Below are 17,975 nucleotides of genomic sequence, written 5' to 3' on the forward strand. Positions count from 1 at the left end.
AGAATAAAATCAGCAAGAGATGGGGAGTGTGTGAGTGCGCTAGAAAGTTCAACTCCTGCTTGGTAGCGAGTCGAACACGCAACTTAACCCCAAACCACTTGTACTGTACACTGTATGACAAATACAGCAATATCTTACATAGTTTGTCTACTGACAAGCTTAGAAGCTACTGTTTTGAAGCGAGTAATAAAATATTATGCACCTGAGAGTTGAGTCATGTTGATTAAAGGTACCCTGTGGAGTTTTTGACCACTAGTAGTGCTACAGAGCAATGTACATTTTTTATGTTTTGGTGAGAAACACTGAATAACATAACTTTTATTTGTTTACAAGAAAACTCCACAGGGCACCTTTAAATGCAGCTATTGACACACTGTAGAGAGGAAACCCCACCTAAACCTGCATGATACGGATAGTATACACTAAGGTTAGGATGCATTCAGGATATTACACCTGATCTTCTTCTTTGCACATTCATTCAGTTTAGTTATTCCATTATGTTTTTTGTGTATTGATTTGGATCATGGATGTATTACTCAAATTGTACTTCCTGGATCATATTTCATTTTCTCACCTGCAGCAACATGCCCACACCAACGCAACTCCCAGACAATTTTCCATCATTCCAAGATAACAATGGTTTGTGAAATCCACGAATCACTACCATTCAAACACTTGTAAGCACAATAAAATGTAGGTCCACTCCAAATAAAAAAATGTAAGCTAGACTGGTGGTTTCATTTCATGTTTCTTTTTTTATTTTGCTGGCTTTAAGAGTTTCACTTTCATATAATGGTCTAAATGCTATTTCGGGGAACTTTTCACCATGCCAAGATCAAAACTGATCGTGAAACTTAACTATTCACTATGACGCAAACATTTGTATGTGCTATTAAAATTAGGTTCAAACATAAACTGTATTATAAGTAAAACTGATGGTTCAGTTCATTCAGTTCATGTTTCTTATTTTAAAAATGTTGCTGATTCTGGTGTGGATTAGTTTCCTACCAATACAGCACTATAATACACCAAGATGAATATATTCAAATCAGAACTCCTGCCAGTGTGTGAGGATGAATATGCTGTTATTTCAGTGATAAAACCACTCTGACATTTGAGAAAGATTTCACTCTAATCTTCTAAATTTGTGAAAGCCAAATTGGGACGAAATCAAATTAAAGGCCTGTAGGTTTGCCAGCCTTACCACTTTGATTAATAGGGCTTTTTTTAATCCTAATTTTCTTTCACTAATCAAAAGCCTGAATTCATCTCAAGGGCCGCGGTGCATTAGTCCCAGCCAGTACGTGCTAAATATTTGATGGTAGTAGAGAGGATGCATAGTGAAGCATCAAGGGAGCAGACTAAACCTATAGCTCATCAATAATACATCCAGGGCTAGCCCACTTGTTCGTATGAGATAATACATTAGATGCATTGGAAAGAGATGCAGTGAAGCGAAGCAAAGGTATTTGAGATGAGATGAGACTGTCTGACTGCCAGGGGATCGCTGTGAGCTACACCCGTTCACACCAACGTCTCTCAGGAATACTGAACAGCAGTTGAACTCAACCCTGAATGTCGACCCGGGGGAGTGTTATTTATGTGGAATTTTGAAAAGGAGCCATGTTAACCGAAGAAAATCAGAGAGAGAGAGAGGCTTAAACAGTGTCTGGTTATATGTAACAGAGAAGTGATCTCGACATAAAAATGCCCTGAGGTTTACATTCAATTTGGCTGAGATCTGGACCATTTAAACATCATCCCAGAAAACATTCTCAATCCATAACAAAAGAAGTATCCAATGGCATTATGCCTTTTAGACAATACATACTAATATATATATAGTCTGAAATATCCATTTGAAAGCAGTAATTAAAAGCAGGATGAAATAATGAGCTCTCAAGTTTTCAGACTGTTGGCATGATAACCAAAAGCCAGCAATCTCACAAACACTTCTAACATGCTCTGATGCTGCTGCATATACTGTAACACAAGACTAAAAGCTACAAAATCTACAGCCATGCTACAGTAGCAGCTCTGTGAGGCTGTACTTGGGCACAACAAAGCTTACATTAGCTAAATGCTAATGTCAGCATGCTAATGTGCAAACAGTGACAATGCTAACATGCTGATGTTTAATCAGATAGCATTTACCATGTTCATCATTTTAGTTTAGTGTGTTAGCATGCTACCATTTGCTAATTAGCAATAATGCATAACACAAAGAACACATGAAGCTGATGGAAATGTCAGTAGTTCTTCAGGTATTTGGTCCTAAACCAAAGTATTTAACAAAGCAAACGTTTGACCTGATGATGGCGCTAGAGGGAAAATTATGGAATCAACAAAGTTATTACAATTCATCCCCCCGGGGAATCTGAATGTCTGTACCAGAATTGGTGCCAATCTATCTTCTAGGTGTAGAGATATTTCACTGGATAAGTCAAAATGTTGGCCTTCTGGTGGCACTAAATAAAATGTCAGCGGATCCCCAAACTTAATTCATCCTATGGAGAACATGAATATCTGTACAACATTCACCCAGAGACATACCCGCATGCCAACCATGCTGTGCTCTTTTTAATTATGGAAATGTAGGGTTATGTCAATGTAGGGACAGTTTACCCATTAAAACAGTGTAAGAGTTCACTTACATTGTGTGTGTGTGTGTGTGTGTGTGTGTGTGTGTGTGTGTGTGTGTGTGTGTGTGTGTGTGTGTGTGCCAGTGTCAGCGCATGTGAATTTGAAAAATCCTGTCAGTAATCCCAGTGGGTTTTTTTTAAATAACAGTGTGGAGGATTAAAGTCATTATGCAGTGTTTTTTAATGAGATTTAATTTTTCCTCTCTCACTTTCTTTTCTGGTCTTGCAGCACAATTATCATAAACTGTACGTACAGTCAAGACAAAGCTTTCTTCATTATTTTACTTAATAACACTCATTTAGACAAGGCATTTTTAATAATCCAAAGATAAAGCAGCATACTTTAAAATGCTGCTGATATATTCATATAAATACATGATATTTTACCTCACTACTTTGAAAAGAATATATTTCTATACTCTCGGCTTAACAACTGACTCATCTACTTCATCTGACTTCCCCCTTGATTCACTCACAGTGTGAGCTGGAAAGCATAACGATAAGGCTGTCCACAGGCTGTCAAACTGACTGTCTAGACCTCAGTGCTGTTTCTCAAAAAGAGAGGGTGCAAAGTGACCCCAAGCCATGATAAAAAGAGAAGAAAGTTGGTGAAGATTTGTATTTTCAGCTCAGTTTAGTGTCAAACAGCTACAGCGCAGCTATCTTCTCTGGATAATCACAGTGCTCAGGCTCCACAAAATGGAGAATTCAGGGGCAATAAGCTGGTTCCTTATGGCTAATATGTATGGCCCAAAAAAATCCGAGAACATATTGTTTGTTGTGAATAAATGTTTTTTATTCATAAAAATGGGCGAAATTGGGTGAAAATGGGAAAAATCAATAATACATAAATATGTCTCATACCATTCAATATCCCATTAAATATACGAACAAAACAAAAACTACAACTCTACTTCAATACTTCAACGGCATGGACCACTAAGCTCCCATCAACAGTTAGTCATTAGGAGCTAAACGTGGCTCAGGTTTCTTGACCCTGGCACTGGGATGTCACCACATCTCTGCCATACCATTTAGCGTCCATTTTGTCACAAAGCTGTTTGACTGGATTGTGCGGAGGCTAAGTATGACTGATGAAACAAGGAAGGGCTCTCTGCCATACTTGGTCTTTATGTGCACAGTGATAACATCTGTCATAAATGAGTTTGTTTCTACTCCCACACATAAATCCCGATTCTCCACGGAAGGCAGAACTTCTCCATTTGGGCCATAACTAAGGGGATATATCTGTCACTCCTATCAAGTACAGTTGGCTACATACTGTGTGTGTATTGCCATATCTATAATCTACGACTCCTGTGAGTTTATAGATGTATAAATATTCCCATCACAACTACAGCCAGAGGAAAGACCAATCAGACATATAAAAGCATTTTTATTCTGAGATGCTGTGTCAAGGTGACCTCTCTACAGCTGTACACACATTACTCAAAAGCAGTTCTACCAATGGCACTCTCACACTGTGTCTTCATTGAAGGAGGACCCTTAAAGTTATGGGGAGGACAGTTTAGTTAAGGCCGTGGGGTTCATCTATCATTGTCTCATGAATTAGATATGCATCTCATTACTTCCTCTGCTATTTCATCAAACACTCTGAGAAACCCAAATATGTCTTTTTGCACAAACTTAGAAAAAAATGACCTCAGAGGCCAGTTTGAATATTTTGTGCGTCTCAAAGGGAAATTATTATTAAACACGATGTGATTTCTTTGACAATGTGTTTCAGCTCATTTTACATCATAAAATGTATGCAAAGCCATTTCCAAAATTTAACTCTATAACTTTTCAGTCAGATTTCTCAATTGGCAGGTGTGAGTGTAAGATGAGTTTTAGTTCTTTTTGGCGTGGGAAAACACACCAAGGCATCTTCTTTGTTCCTCTCTGGCTTCCTCCACATATCAGGTCTGTTTCATTAAAGAACAGCCCACATACCGTACAGTACACAGCCTCAGGTCTTGTCAGTCATTAAACTATACTAAGAAATATGCTTGTGAAGCTTGGCACTGCTGTGCTTCCCAGATACTTCCATCATCAACCTGAATGACAACTTGTGCTACTGCATCACCTAAACATCACTGAACATCTAAGTCACATAGAAAAAGCACCATTGCATTTTATTCCACAACTACCACATTCAGCAACAGATTCAGCCTGATGTATAATGTTATGTGTTCAGTGTTATAAATACATGCAATCAAAATGTAATCATTGTGGTGTGGTGATAGGCTTCCTGCAGATTTATGTATTTAAACATGGACCAGTAAACATTTATGGTGCTGAAGAATCAAAAGAACGCTGTAATAACACACCCTGGGCAGTGAGGTGTAACCAACCATTATGGTGTACAACTGCACTGCAGAAACAAACACCTAAACTCAGCCTGTCATTGTCTCATAAGCAAACTCTCCCACTGTGCAGCTAGAAAAAAAAACACAGATGTAAAAGTCTGCTTGCCTGCTAATCAAGCTGTGCAGTGCGAAATTAGCCAGAATTTAAATGAGAGGCTGGACTGATTGGAAAAGATAATGTGATGCTGCCAGACTATAGCCCAACACAAAGTTTAATACCAACATATGCACATTTGTGTTGTCCCTGTGGCAGCACTGACGTCTCGGAAACACAAAACCAATGACACATTCTCATAGGAATTCAATCCTAAGTGTGAACCCTTTACAGCAGAAAAACACACTAAGGGCTGTGCGTGCATGTGTGTGTGTGTGTGTGTGTGTATCCACCTCTGACCTAGGGCATTAACAGAAAGTCTTTAACACAGGTCAGTGCCCTCAATCAACCCCAGTTCTTCCCACACACACAGTAACGCATTCACCAAACACAGTAATGAAAATCCTGTTGCAATCTCATCTAGCACTGACAACATGACAGACATCCACAAATGAAAAAAAAACCTGATGAAACATGTGAGGGAATGCACAAACACACACAAGACCTTATCCTGTGCATGATTGGTGGATATAAAAGATTACATAATCCCTCTGCCAGGCTCCTTTATTTACTCTATCGCATGTAAATGGGGAAAAGATTCAATTTTTCCTCAGGAAGGAAGGCTTTTCAAATATAGGGCTGCTGTAAATAAGCACTCTAAATATTATTTTAGCAGCTGTGGGAGCTTCCAGAAGCTGAGAACTAATATTACTGCTAGCTGCAGGTCTGCTTTCACAACCGCTGGCTGTAACTTGTGCTGCAAGCAGGTCAATATTAGATTCCAATCCTCTCAAGAACAACTTGTTAATGTGTCAGAGAAAAATCCAATTTCAGTGTGTCTCAGGACGTTACAGTTTTATCACTTGTAACAAATTCCAAGCTGCTGTTCTGTTGATCAATATTCAGTGTCTGTGTGTGTGTGTGTGTGTGTGTGTGTGTGTGTGTGTGTGTGTTTCGCAAGGATATGAAATGGATTACATTGTCTTCTATTTCCATTTCTTCATCGCATGTATCAGTGGTCTCATCCAAAGCACTGGACTCAGGGGAACATTTGAATGTGACCGTCACAACATAGACATTTCACTTGTTTGTGTTGAAATGGATGTAATGTCACAGAGTGTTTGGGGTGGCTGGAGGAAAGGGAAATGTACACTGTAGTCCGAGAAGAGAAAAAGTCAGACAATGCTATTGTTGTTTTCGCAGCGTTGATGTAGAAACAACCCAAAGATCTACGTATTTTCATTTCAACAACTTTGTGGCTCTAACTTTTCCCTGTTCAAATTTGCAGTGATAATCAGAAAAGATGGAATTCAGGGAGTAAGGAAACCAAATTTTTTCCCATCACATTTTGTAAGCAGGGATGAGCTGTTATTTGACACACTGTCAAATAGCATCTCATCCTCCTTCCTTCCTGCAATCTTGCCGTCTGTCTGAAGAGACAAATTTCAGCTCTTTCTTCAGGTAAACACTCCAGTCTTCTTAGATAATGAGACAGGAAGGGAGGGGTGTCTTTTTAACATGGGGGCAAATTGTGAATGGATGTTTGGAAAGGGCTGGATGGAGACTGGGAGGATCCCTCTGCTCATGACTCTTGCTGTCACTCCAACATGTCTTAAAAACTCCAAACTGGACTGAACTTAGCAGATACTGTGTTTAACTCAGAGCACCAAAACACCACCGCCCCGTCCTTATGTCCACACACACTCCTCTGATGACAATGGGGAGGTCAGTGATTATCAGGCTACCACTCACCTTCTCATGTCAAAGATCAACAGGCAGCTTGAACAAGCACTGTTGTCTTTTACAAGTTGACTCGTCAAGCTACTGGAAGTCAAAAGATAAGAACCAGCTAAGAATTTAAATGAAAAGAAAAGGCACTGTATTTTGAAACAGCCACTCAGATTCTTGTCTGATACTGGATTTTGTTAAAAACATGATGTGAGGCTTTGTTCTAAATGAATGTGTGGCAGGGCTTTTCAAAGTCCCCAGACAGAATCGAGACAACTGCCAATTTGCTGAGTTATGACTCCGACAAAGACAATGTTAGATGCAAATTGCAGCAATCAGGCGGTTTTAAAGTACCTTAAATGCCTCCATGAGCTGTGCTCTAACATGCAGTGTCTTTGCATCACGTCTATCCCTCCACCCCTCCCCTTCAACTCACAGTTTGAAACACTCTGGTCTATAGCATGGGCAGCACAGAGTAAAAATATCCTCTCTAGAATGCAACACATGTAATGGCCTCATAGCTGTGATGAGTGATGTAAGATGCAAGGTTGGGGTGAGGCCAAAATTACAGCTGTACAGAGGAAGAGTCAAAGAGTCACAACAAAGTGACCATCAGCAGAGCCACGAAATGGTGCGTTCATAGCCGGGGGGGTCAAAGGGTGAAAACTGCTGCGAGGGAAGTGCGTCTGCTTGATGGTAAAATGTGGAGTAGCCACATGAAAGGGCCTGCACTGGCAGAGGAAGAAGCTCTGTCTAATTCCACTGGTTACTATTACAGACGTCGGCTAAATCGGAGCCTAAAGAACACACAGACTGTTTTTGCACAGGAGTGGGAATGGCACGCCGGGATACAGACATAAAGAGATTAGTGTGATATCTGTGGGAAACCAGTTTGGAAAAGTCCACTTGGTATGATATCATGTAATTGTTAAGGACTCCATTTAACATCTGTTGAATAGTGTCAATATTTTGCTGTCAACAGTAAAATAAAACATGCCAAAATTTTGAAAGATGTGGAAATATACTGTAGTGCGGAAGTGATGATGTTGTCTTTCAAAGAGACGTTTCATACTTGTACAGTGCAGTTTGTCTAATTCGAAACAGCTCAACATCAGATGGAAAAGCACGGTAAGAAAGAGGCAGCAACCCAATAAAGTAAATTACTAGAGGCCCCCCCATCCTTTTAATGCCTCTGCTGTTGTTTGGGGACCTTTAATGTGAACGCTATAAAACGAGAGAGGGTGAAATAGGGAGAAGAATGGAGGGTGAAACGACTGACAGCTAAACCCCAAAGCAACTCAAGCATGGCCCACACAGCCTCTCACACAGTTTAGTAGTGAGAAGACGCTTCCTGTATGTCTAATCCTGACATATTCCGCTGCAACACTTCATGTTACTGAGAAGATCTGCGGTGACGTGTTTCTACCAGCAGCTAGAAAATGTCACAGAGACATTTGGGGTTGTTGTACAGTGACACCGTTATCTACTTTTGGATTTGCACAGAATTTGATTTATTCCTGAATCTCCCCGACAGAAACCTACACTATCTTCACTCTGTTCTTTCTTGCACTTTGAGCACTTTCAACCCAGAAAGGTTGTGACAACAGAAAGGAAAACACGTAGAATACATTTTTACCTACACATTTACCCTGTGATTGCTTTATGTGGAAATGCTAATGCAGAGGAATTCCATAGGCTTATGTGGACAGTGATAATGAGTAGCCACAAAGGAACAGGACAAAGCTATCAGGAATTAATCTGCATGGCCTGTCAGACTGGATAGATTGCTACAGCTTTCTTACAGTGTGACAAAGAGCTTGCCTTAAGAGGATTATTACCACGCAGTTATCTGTGTCTATATGCAAGATGCCAATGGTTCACATGCAAGGGTCCTGCACTTGTCCAATGGGATGTGACCCTGTTTTGGGGGTATTCCGGTAATGACAGCTTGACTGAGACAACTCGGCTTAAGGTGCCTGGAAGAGGCGCTAATCAGCAGCTCCCCAATGTTTCTGTTCACCACGAATTAGGCTGCAGTCAGTAACCACCAAATTGCCCCTTTTCTGGCTGAGAAGGGCGTGACTTTGGGTGCACACGGTGGGGAGGCTAGAGTTAACGCACATCAGGGTTTACTTACTTATCAAGCAAATAACTTTAAGTGCTGAGTGTCTGCCTCACATATCCTCATATTCTCTGAAAAAAACACTTAATCCCCTCTTTATGATAAGCTGTCGAGGAGCTTGGACTGTCTGCTGTGGGACTACAGAGAGACCAACAACCGGGATTTAAGGTTTCAAAGCCACCTCAAATTAAATTAAACATAGTGGCCCTCTAAATCTCAGAGCTCTTATGCACTCTAAAAAGCAAATGGAATATAAGTGGCTGTGGCTGCTTCCAAAGGCCAGACACAAGTGACCCATCCTAAGCATCGTAACTCATCCAGCTCTGCTCTGGCCTCCACTCCAATCTTGTATGGTTGGATCTCCATCTCATTTCCCTGCATTCTGCTATTCTGAAAGCAGCGAGTAGTAAGTGTGTGGTCGACCTCATCAGGACACGTTCAAATGTCCCAGACACTCCCCATTTCTGCCTTGTCTGCATCACAGACAGTCGTAAAAACAAGCACAGGCCTCTGAAGGAGCACTCCAGGTCAGGTCTGACCCACCAGCTGAACAGCTGAGCCTGAAGTCCAACTCACTGCATAGAGTTTGTAGCTGACTGCTGTCTTTCACACCCTCCTTCTCTTCAGCACCCCTGAAACTTAATAGCGACCTCCTCTGTGCCTGTTCACGATTTGGCCCATAAGTGTGTCTAACAAAAACCAGATCACTGTCTCTTTGCCAATTCCATAACATATAAATATGGAAATTGCAGACATTTGAACTGCTTGTAGCCCTCTGACGATCCCTAGTTGAAAACACCACATTACAAGAGTGTAGATATTCAAAATGCACTTTGAAAGGGGTAGAACGAGCAGTTTGAGGGATGAAAAAGTTTAAAAGTTCATGTATTAATTTGCTTATACTAAATTTCATTGCCAGACTGAAAGAAACTCATTGTTAGAAATCTGAAGGATGATACAACCAATATTGAGTTTGTTTTTTCACTCATTCTAGTGCCAATACTGAGCTGTAAAACACGCCTCCCAATATGCAGCAGCTTAAGTCTCATACAATTACTTTGTTTTGAAGCCGTCCCTCCTCACAAACTGGTGGTATTAACTATTCAAGTTTTGTATAAAACATATTGGCAGGACATCTATCGAATCCAGAACAAAACAACCTCACGTAAAAAAAAAAAAAGACATTGTGACTTGTCCCTTCTTTTGTGGTTCTCAGCATCATCTTGGATAAGTCAAGTGTTGGAATAGTAAATGGCAGTTTGTATGTGGTGTTTTTTAATGTGTGTGTGTGTGTGTGTGTGTGTGTGTGTGTGTGTGTGTGTGTGTGTGTGTGTGGCTTCACCTCTGACACTGGGGATTAACAGAAAGATCTAAGTCTTTGACCCTGCTGCTGTGCATTGCTGGGTTCAATTTTCCCATCATTGTTGTTGAGCAGAATAGCCCGGTGTCTGGAATGGTCGCCCTCTGTCTCTGTGACAATGCTTTAGTGATCCACACACACTACAGTAACGGCTGTTGGTACAAAGACCTTTTGACATCGGGGGAACGGCATCGCTCGCGCTCAACGCTGCCTGCATTCTGCGTCCACTTCCCTCTGACTGCCTGCCACTGCAGCAGCCGGCCCCTCCCCTCCCAACTCACTTCTCTCATTCAGCCCCTCTTGAAATGGTGGTGAGAGTCTTTTCTAATGTGTGTGTGTGTCTGTGTGTGTGTGTGCGCGTGTGTGTGTGTGCTCTCTGGGGGTGTGTGCTCATGCTTGCTTAATTGCCATTAAGATCTATGAGTTGGGGTGTGCTTTAGGTACCTGTTACTGAAAAGGTTTGAATGAGGAACAGGAAAGTAGTGGGATTAGAAACAAGAAGAAGAGACAGAGAGCTGACAAGAGATCGAGTCCTGATGGCACACAAGCAAGAAGGAGGTGGCAAAGGAAAGTAGACAAACTTAGAACAATGTAATAAGCTCAGAAATTGCATCAGGAAAATACACCATTTAAGATAAATGTTAAATGCTATTTTTACAATAACCAAAAACCCCCATGATATCTAATCTAATATCTATTGATAATAAAGCTCTACATTACCCCCCCCCCCACACACACACACACACACACACACACAAACACTCTGTGCTACCAACACAGATATGCTGCTTCCATCACTTAATTACTACTGCAATGTAGCTCACACAGCAGGAGAGGAGAGAAAGGCTTGAAGAGCGAGAGAAAAGAGAATGGCAGATCAGCTCATGCTGTATGTTAGCTGTGTTGGATGCACATGGCGGCTGGGCGTCATTCTGTGTGTGTGTGTGTGTGTGTGTGTGTGTGTGTGTGTGTGTGTGAGCGTCCGACGCACATGCTGCCCATGCATAATGCAAAACAGTCCAGCAGTGATCAGGTGGCAGGGATGGGAAGGGACCCCTCTGAATCACATGCACCGAGCACAGCCTCTCCCCACGAGGGTTAGCCCAGCGCACCCCCCCCTCGCCCAACCCCACCCCCTGCATCACTCAGCGCTCTCTTCCTCCTCCCTCATCTCTCTTCAGTCTATCATCCTCCTGTCAAAGCACAGCAAGCGCTAGGAGGTCCAGTGAAGGATTTTCTGCCCTGCAATTCACAAGTTACAAAGCGCAGAAGACAGTAGTGGCAGGATCATGATGGAGAGGCCAGAGGAGAATACAGTTGTTTTTAAGCCCCTTAATGAGGGGTTTCCTCTGATCAAAGCCTGAGGAGGTGTTAGGAGACAGGAGCACTAATCGCTCCTGTAGAGGGGGACTGACTCATCCATGACTGAGGATGAGGATGTACAGTAGCTTTTCAATCTTTCTGCTGTGACTGAGTGGTGCTTGAAGATGCTAAGATTAGATATGGCAAATCAACACATTCTTGGCGTGGCTGTAGGCCGAGCAGCTAAGCCTTCCAGCGGTAATGATCATTCAGGCGCCCAAGGCTCTGTGGCTTGACTCTTTACAGTTGACAGACAATCCCTGAAGCCTTCGGGATGGTGAGCCGTAGGCATGTGGCTACTAAAGTGTACGCATTGTTCTGTTTGAATTAGCCGCCCCTTCTTTCAGCCAGGGGGCTACAGAGTGAAATTATATCATTTTTTTCCTGATTTATCAATTTCAGAAATCTTAATCTCAGATAATTATATGCTATGTAGCAAATAAGGTGTGAAGAAGTAAAGGGATACAGTCACAAGTAAGATTTGCACGTAGACTTCTGTCACCTAGGTAAGTAGGAACTTGCACTTTAACCAGGATGGCATCTCTTTGTACAGAAGAGCCTACTCTCCCCATGAACACACTTCCCTCCATTCTCCATGCTGCAGCAATATCTTTAACCCATTCAGTGCCACAGTCCAACGTCCGAGCATCGGTAAGTAGCCTAAATACAAAATCCAGTTACCAAGTAGTGGTAAAACTAAGACCTGATCTAATGTAACACCTTTAAATTTGAGCCAGTAATTGTAACAATAGTCACACGATTCTTGCTTTACAAGGAATAAATAATAATTAACTAAAATTAATAGAAAATCTACCTTCTTGATACCCGACAGAAACGTGGTGTGAGACTACAAACTGAACAATTTTAACAAGTTGATTCAAAAGCTTCCCTTTTTTTTTTTTTTTTACTGAACTCTACTCTTGACTTTTGTTTTAACCTCTATAATCAGTAATCCTTGTCAGCATCAGTGAATTTTTCAGTTCCATAATTGCGCACTTACGAATGCACGTTTCACATTTTAACACACTCCAGCACTACAGGCTCACTTCCCATCTGTACACAGTGTTCAGTCTTAATAAAGCTGTAGTGAGGAAATGCGGACACTTGAGGAGGATTAAAGCCACATGGCCTCAACACAGCATCACACAGCGAGCTGCCGCACAAAACACAGCCTATTAGATGTTGGACTAAATCGCTCCCAGAAACGGCGAGGAACTAATGACTGATTCTTCACAGTGATACACTCTCTCTCTCTCATTTTGCAGTCGCTGAAACTGGTCTGACAGATGAGCCTACAGCGACATCACACACACACACACACACACACACACACACACACACAGTGCTAAAGCATGCAGTCAGGTTCGTGGATGGAGAGTTGATCCTCTTAATTGATCGATCTGCAATTATCTGCCAGCCCCGGGTACAAATCATTACTGTCAAGCATTTTCTGGAGCGATAGCGAAGACATGTAGGCTATCTGTATTTGACTGAACCACAGCACACACAGTCTACAAACATGAAAACACCTAACAGCCCTGTGGTGTTAGCAGACTGTCCACTGCGCTTGGGCAAGCCTATTGTTCCGCCCGCCTCAGCTGAGGTGAGCTGGCATCTCTATAAGACTGGAACAGCTCACAGGCAATTAGTGCACGTACAATCACTCCGGCCAATAAATAAAACTGCTCTGTTTTGTTTGCTGGAGCCCTCACATAAATACAACTATTCTATTCTATAGAAAGAGAGAAGTCAGGTCTCTTACCGGCTACAGTGTATCTATCCATGTAATTGAGGACGTTCCCAAAACTGAGGATCCCGGCGGCAGCAGCCGGTGAGCGGCATCTGAGCAGCGCGGCGCGGAATTTCTGCCCCGGTTTGCACGAGTGAAGGTCCGGGTTGGATTTCAGTCCGGGACTCATGCTGCCCGACAGCGTGCGCACCTCATCCAAACTGCTGCAGCCTTCAATCTCGCATCCATCTCTATCCACACACATTTTCTGGCACGGAAGATCCAGCGCAGAGAAAAAGAAGAGGGAGTGAATGGAGAGGAAAATAGTTCAACAAGGACCAGACTCAACGATGGATGGTCTGTGATTTTAATTGAAATTAGTCGCAGTGAAATTGCTGTCTTAAGTGTTGAAGTGCAGGAGCTCTTATCGGGATCATATTTTTCTACCAGTGTGCGGTGACTGACGGGTTGTGCGCTCCTTGCTGTTTTTTTCTAAGGACCAAGCGCTGTAGTGCAGGGGGTGTGACCTGGCTGCAAAACTCCTCCCTGAAGCCCTGCAGCAGCGAATGATGGAGCCGCACCTGATAAGCCTACTGTGGTAGTTTTTTATATATATATATATATATATATATATATATATATATATATATATATATATATATATATATTATATTTTTATATAGTTATTAATCCTCATCGATCGCATTTGTTAGGGGGCAATGGCTGCTGACTGAGAATATATTACTGTTGTTACTACTGAATAACTATAGGCTACTAGAAGTAGGTCACAAAGTATGTTGCACAGACACATTTACAGATCAGAGGAAGTGGGTCGCCCCAGGTGTGCTCATATTTTTAGTAAACGATCCCAAAAAGATCACTGGATGTATTTCTATAACCCCTCCATTCCTTTGTCACACAGACAGTCATGTCTTTTTTTTAACAGTTTCTGGTCAAAGACAGTATGCTTGGAACTTTTTCATTAAAGAATAAGTCATTAAAGAATAGCCAATTTATTTATAGAGCACATTTAAAAACAACACACATTGATCAAAGTGCTTTACAGAAAGATGATATTATTTGATTGATGATGACAATCAAATCATCTCAATTGTGTGTGTGTGTGTGTGTTAATTTTGTAAGTGATCTAAGATGGAAGAAGCCAGTGCCAACAACTTAGACGTTGATTTATTTATCAAATTTAAAACCAGAATCAAAGATAACACTGAGATTTCTTGCGTGGGAATTTACATTCAGTGACAGAGGCCCAAGAGTGTTGATTAAAGACCAAGTGTAGCTTCCGAAACTATTGTATCATGAAAAACAGTGTAGAGCCTTATGTGAAGCAGAATAAAACATAAAGTCTAAAATTTCTGTGTGCACAGATCCATTCAGGTACATTCCCATAGCTGCAGAAACAGGCAGCTTTACTGGGCTCCCTGATGAGGAAAGACTTTGCAATGTGATTTAGATGAGATTGAAGATGAAGTTGTTTGATGTTTTATTAAATTAAATCATGATTAAAGGATCACACTCTTGTCCTGACGAAGTCTTCTGAATGGATGATTATATAAAAAAAGGGAACCTTTTTGTGTCTGATTTTACTTGTAGAGCATGGGACAGGAGACACAGTGCTTTGTTTGCAATGTAATGTAAGACACTACGTTCATGTCTGACAAATGTGTCACCACTGCAACAGAATTTTAACTCAGTGTGTTCAGAAGCCTTACAACAGTCCATGCATAGTAGGCCCATAATACATATAAATTACTGTACAAAGGCAACGATCAGATTGCTTTTATGAATAAATTGGTCTGGTCAGGTGTACAGGAACTACTGTCAATGTGTGTGGGATTAAAATGTAAAATTTCCCACACGTAACTGGGCTTTCCCCTCACAAACAATGCGCTCTGACAGAAGTGCAACTGACATTCAGCAGTTACTGACCTGAACCACCAAAGCTGTTAAATGAACAACACGTTTTTTTTAAATGTACTGAGATTATTATTGTTATCTTGTCTTGTCTTGTAAAAATTGTTGATTACATTTGGTTTTCTTTGAATGTGGACCCCAGGAAGAGTAGTTGTTGCCAAGGCAACTACTAATGTGGATCCCAATACACGATCAACTATAAACATAACAGTAACAACTATATAACCACTTTTCTGTGTAAGCCATAATGGTGTATACATGGAAATTAGAATTTGTCCATACCCATGCTCCTCCATTGTTCAATCAATCAGAAACAAGAAATGAGAGTTTCGGTGGAGTTTTTTTTTTGCCTCCTAAAATCCCATGGAGCGTGTCATGTGGGGGCAGATATCGTCAAGTCTCATCAGACATATCGTCTCAGAAGTTAGAATAGAAGCATTCTGAATAACACTTTTCAAACCCCAAAGTTACAAGCAAAATAATCAGAGTGACATGAAATGCTGAAAAAAAAACATTTTACAGTGACACAGTGCTTCCAAAAACCTTTTATAATTATCTCTTGATAATTATAATATACCATCCCATATAACGGCATCTTATTTTCCACTAACTTTCAGTAATTTTTTTCAAATTATTTTTTGTGGTGAAAATTGAGGATCCCCCCACATTTTAGTGATTTAAAAGCACAATAACCAGGAGGCATGATGTTCAACCTTCTGTGGTTCCAAGGAGATGTGCTGAGCAAGTAGGCCAATAGCTGCTGGGGAATTACTACTGTGACTTTGAGTCCACAGTAAACACTGACTCCACTTTGGGGAAAACGTTATCTAAGAGAATTACTATTATACTTCTACAATTACTACATCTCGCAAATGATTTGCTGTCACACCATCTGTCTGACCCCGAGGTGCTTATCAGTTTCAATCTCCTGGTTGTCTGCTGGGTTTTACTGCACTGCACACATTTGAGAGATGTTTACACAAAAGACAGCAGTGGTTTATGACGAAGAAAATAGCTGACTGTTGTAATTGTAGTTCTGACATGTACACAAGTTATTTATTACTCACCAGCAGAGGAGACACATTAGAGAACTGATTTCTCACACTGACCCAAATGTCACCTTAGGAAGTTGAGATTTGCACCATTTTATTATATTGAAAATTTATTAGTGGCTGAAAAATGAAAAAACTAAACTTAACAAAGTATTTTTTTTTGTCTGAGGGCAATGAAGTTGGCCATTTATAAGTCACATTTACTTATAAACCATTTGCAAAAAACTTCATCACAACAAGCTTCAGGGCACTGTGGTCAATGGAGAATGAAGCAGTAATGCTGGATGAATCCTGCTATTGGACTATGTTTGTCTGTGACATTCCTGGTGGTCACAGAATAAACCTAGGGAGAAAAAAATCATCTAGTTTGGTTAAGAAAAGATGAACACAATGCAACTGGCTTAGTTCTGACAGTTTCAGCGATTTCTGTGCTCATGTGACAGCCACTGCTGTCCCCAACTTCATTACAATCTATGACAGAGAAGATATCAAAATCTTTAAATGACTGCAGGGACTTTGCTCTCCACTGGTCCCATACAACGACCGGAAATAACTCCCTTTACTGATGCTACTGGGAGACAGCTGAGTTTTTAACTAAGTACAATGATGGCTTAAATACCACTGAAGAAGGTGACAGTGTCCTGTAACACTGCACACTGTGTTGTTGTGTGATGCGAAATATTGCTAAGCCTTCACACCTCAATGAATTTTCAGTGGGGTGACTTTTCATGAGATGAGCCTCTGAAACAAGTTGTGGTGATAGTGGCACCAGAGCTGTAAGATGATTGCATGCCTGAAAAGGAAAATTAGCTGTTTCTGAATGGCTGGGAAAGGTCTGATCCTGCATGCAGATGAGTGTTTCTGTGCCATCTGTGTTCTGTCAGAACACAGATGGCACAGAAAGGAGCCAAAACATCTCCAGCTAATTGTTAGACTATTCCATTGTGTACACAGTCATTTTGACTTTTCCAAGACGGGAATTGTCCCCATCATGATCACAGAAAGTGGAGTGTGGGAATTGTGTCATTCTGACCCAAGACATGCTGCAGGGATTTGAACAGAAAGGTGTGAGGCAGAGCAAGAAAAGCTGATATGTTGCTGATTTTGCGCGAGTACAGAGGTCAGTATATGAGTGAAAGGTGGGCGTGCTGAGGGGGCATTCCTGACAAGTGCAGTTTGATTTTGCTGAAAGCTAGAGGGGACATTAGCCAACAGGCTCTCATTCCAGATGAACTGGATAGGCCACTAATGGATGTGTAACAGACATCATAAACTTCACTGTAGAAACAAAAGCATACAGCCATATGCTAATAACCTGAATGTAAAATAAGATCAAGCTTTTTGTCAGCTAGTGAAAGGCTTAACAAAATCTAGGAGGAAGGTAGAGATGTAGAAGATGAGCGAGGCTGAATCCTGGCATCAGTTTGGGAAAAGGTTGGGCGCTTGCCTGGCTCGGCTCTGCAGGCGTTTGGCATTGCAAGGGTATCAGAGTTGAGGTCTGAATGCACTCGCATGCACTGAGTTGACCTGTATTGTTTTATTTAGACTGAAATGAGAAAGTTCTGCCTGCAAAACCTAAAGCCCC

The 17,975-nt window shown here is 41.3% G+C and overlaps 1 protein-coding gene across 4 annotated transcripts in view; it reads right to left on the reverse strand.

Annotated features, from left to right (window-relative positions):
• spns2 (spinster homolog 2 (Drosophila)) overlaps positions 1-13,903 on the reverse strand; it is a 61,891-nt gene extending 47,988 nt beyond the window's left edge. For 2 of the 4 annotated variants that reach the window (XR_006380777.1, XR_006380778.1), the window contains exon 1: positions 13,440-13,903. Coding sequence is in view for 2 of the 4 variants with exons in the window: in XM_044223612.1 (XP_044079547.1) it covers positions 13,440-13,671 (232 nt within the window). In the remaining 2 variants the exon portion in view is untranslated. The remainder of the gene's footprint in view (positions 1-13,439) is intronic. The other 2 variants (XM_044223612.1, XM_044223613.1) reach the window with 1 other exon arrangement.
• Between the last annotated feature and the right edge of the window lie 4,072 nt (positions 13,904-17,975).

The sequence above is a fragment of the Siniperca chuatsi genome, linkage group LG14, assembly GCF_020085105.1.
Source record: "Siniperca chuatsi isolate FFG_IHB_CAS linkage group LG14, ASM2008510v1, whole genome shotgun sequence".
Taxonomy (NCBI): Eukaryota; Metazoa; Chordata; class Actinopteri; order Centrarchiformes; family Sinipercidae; genus Siniperca; species Siniperca chuatsi.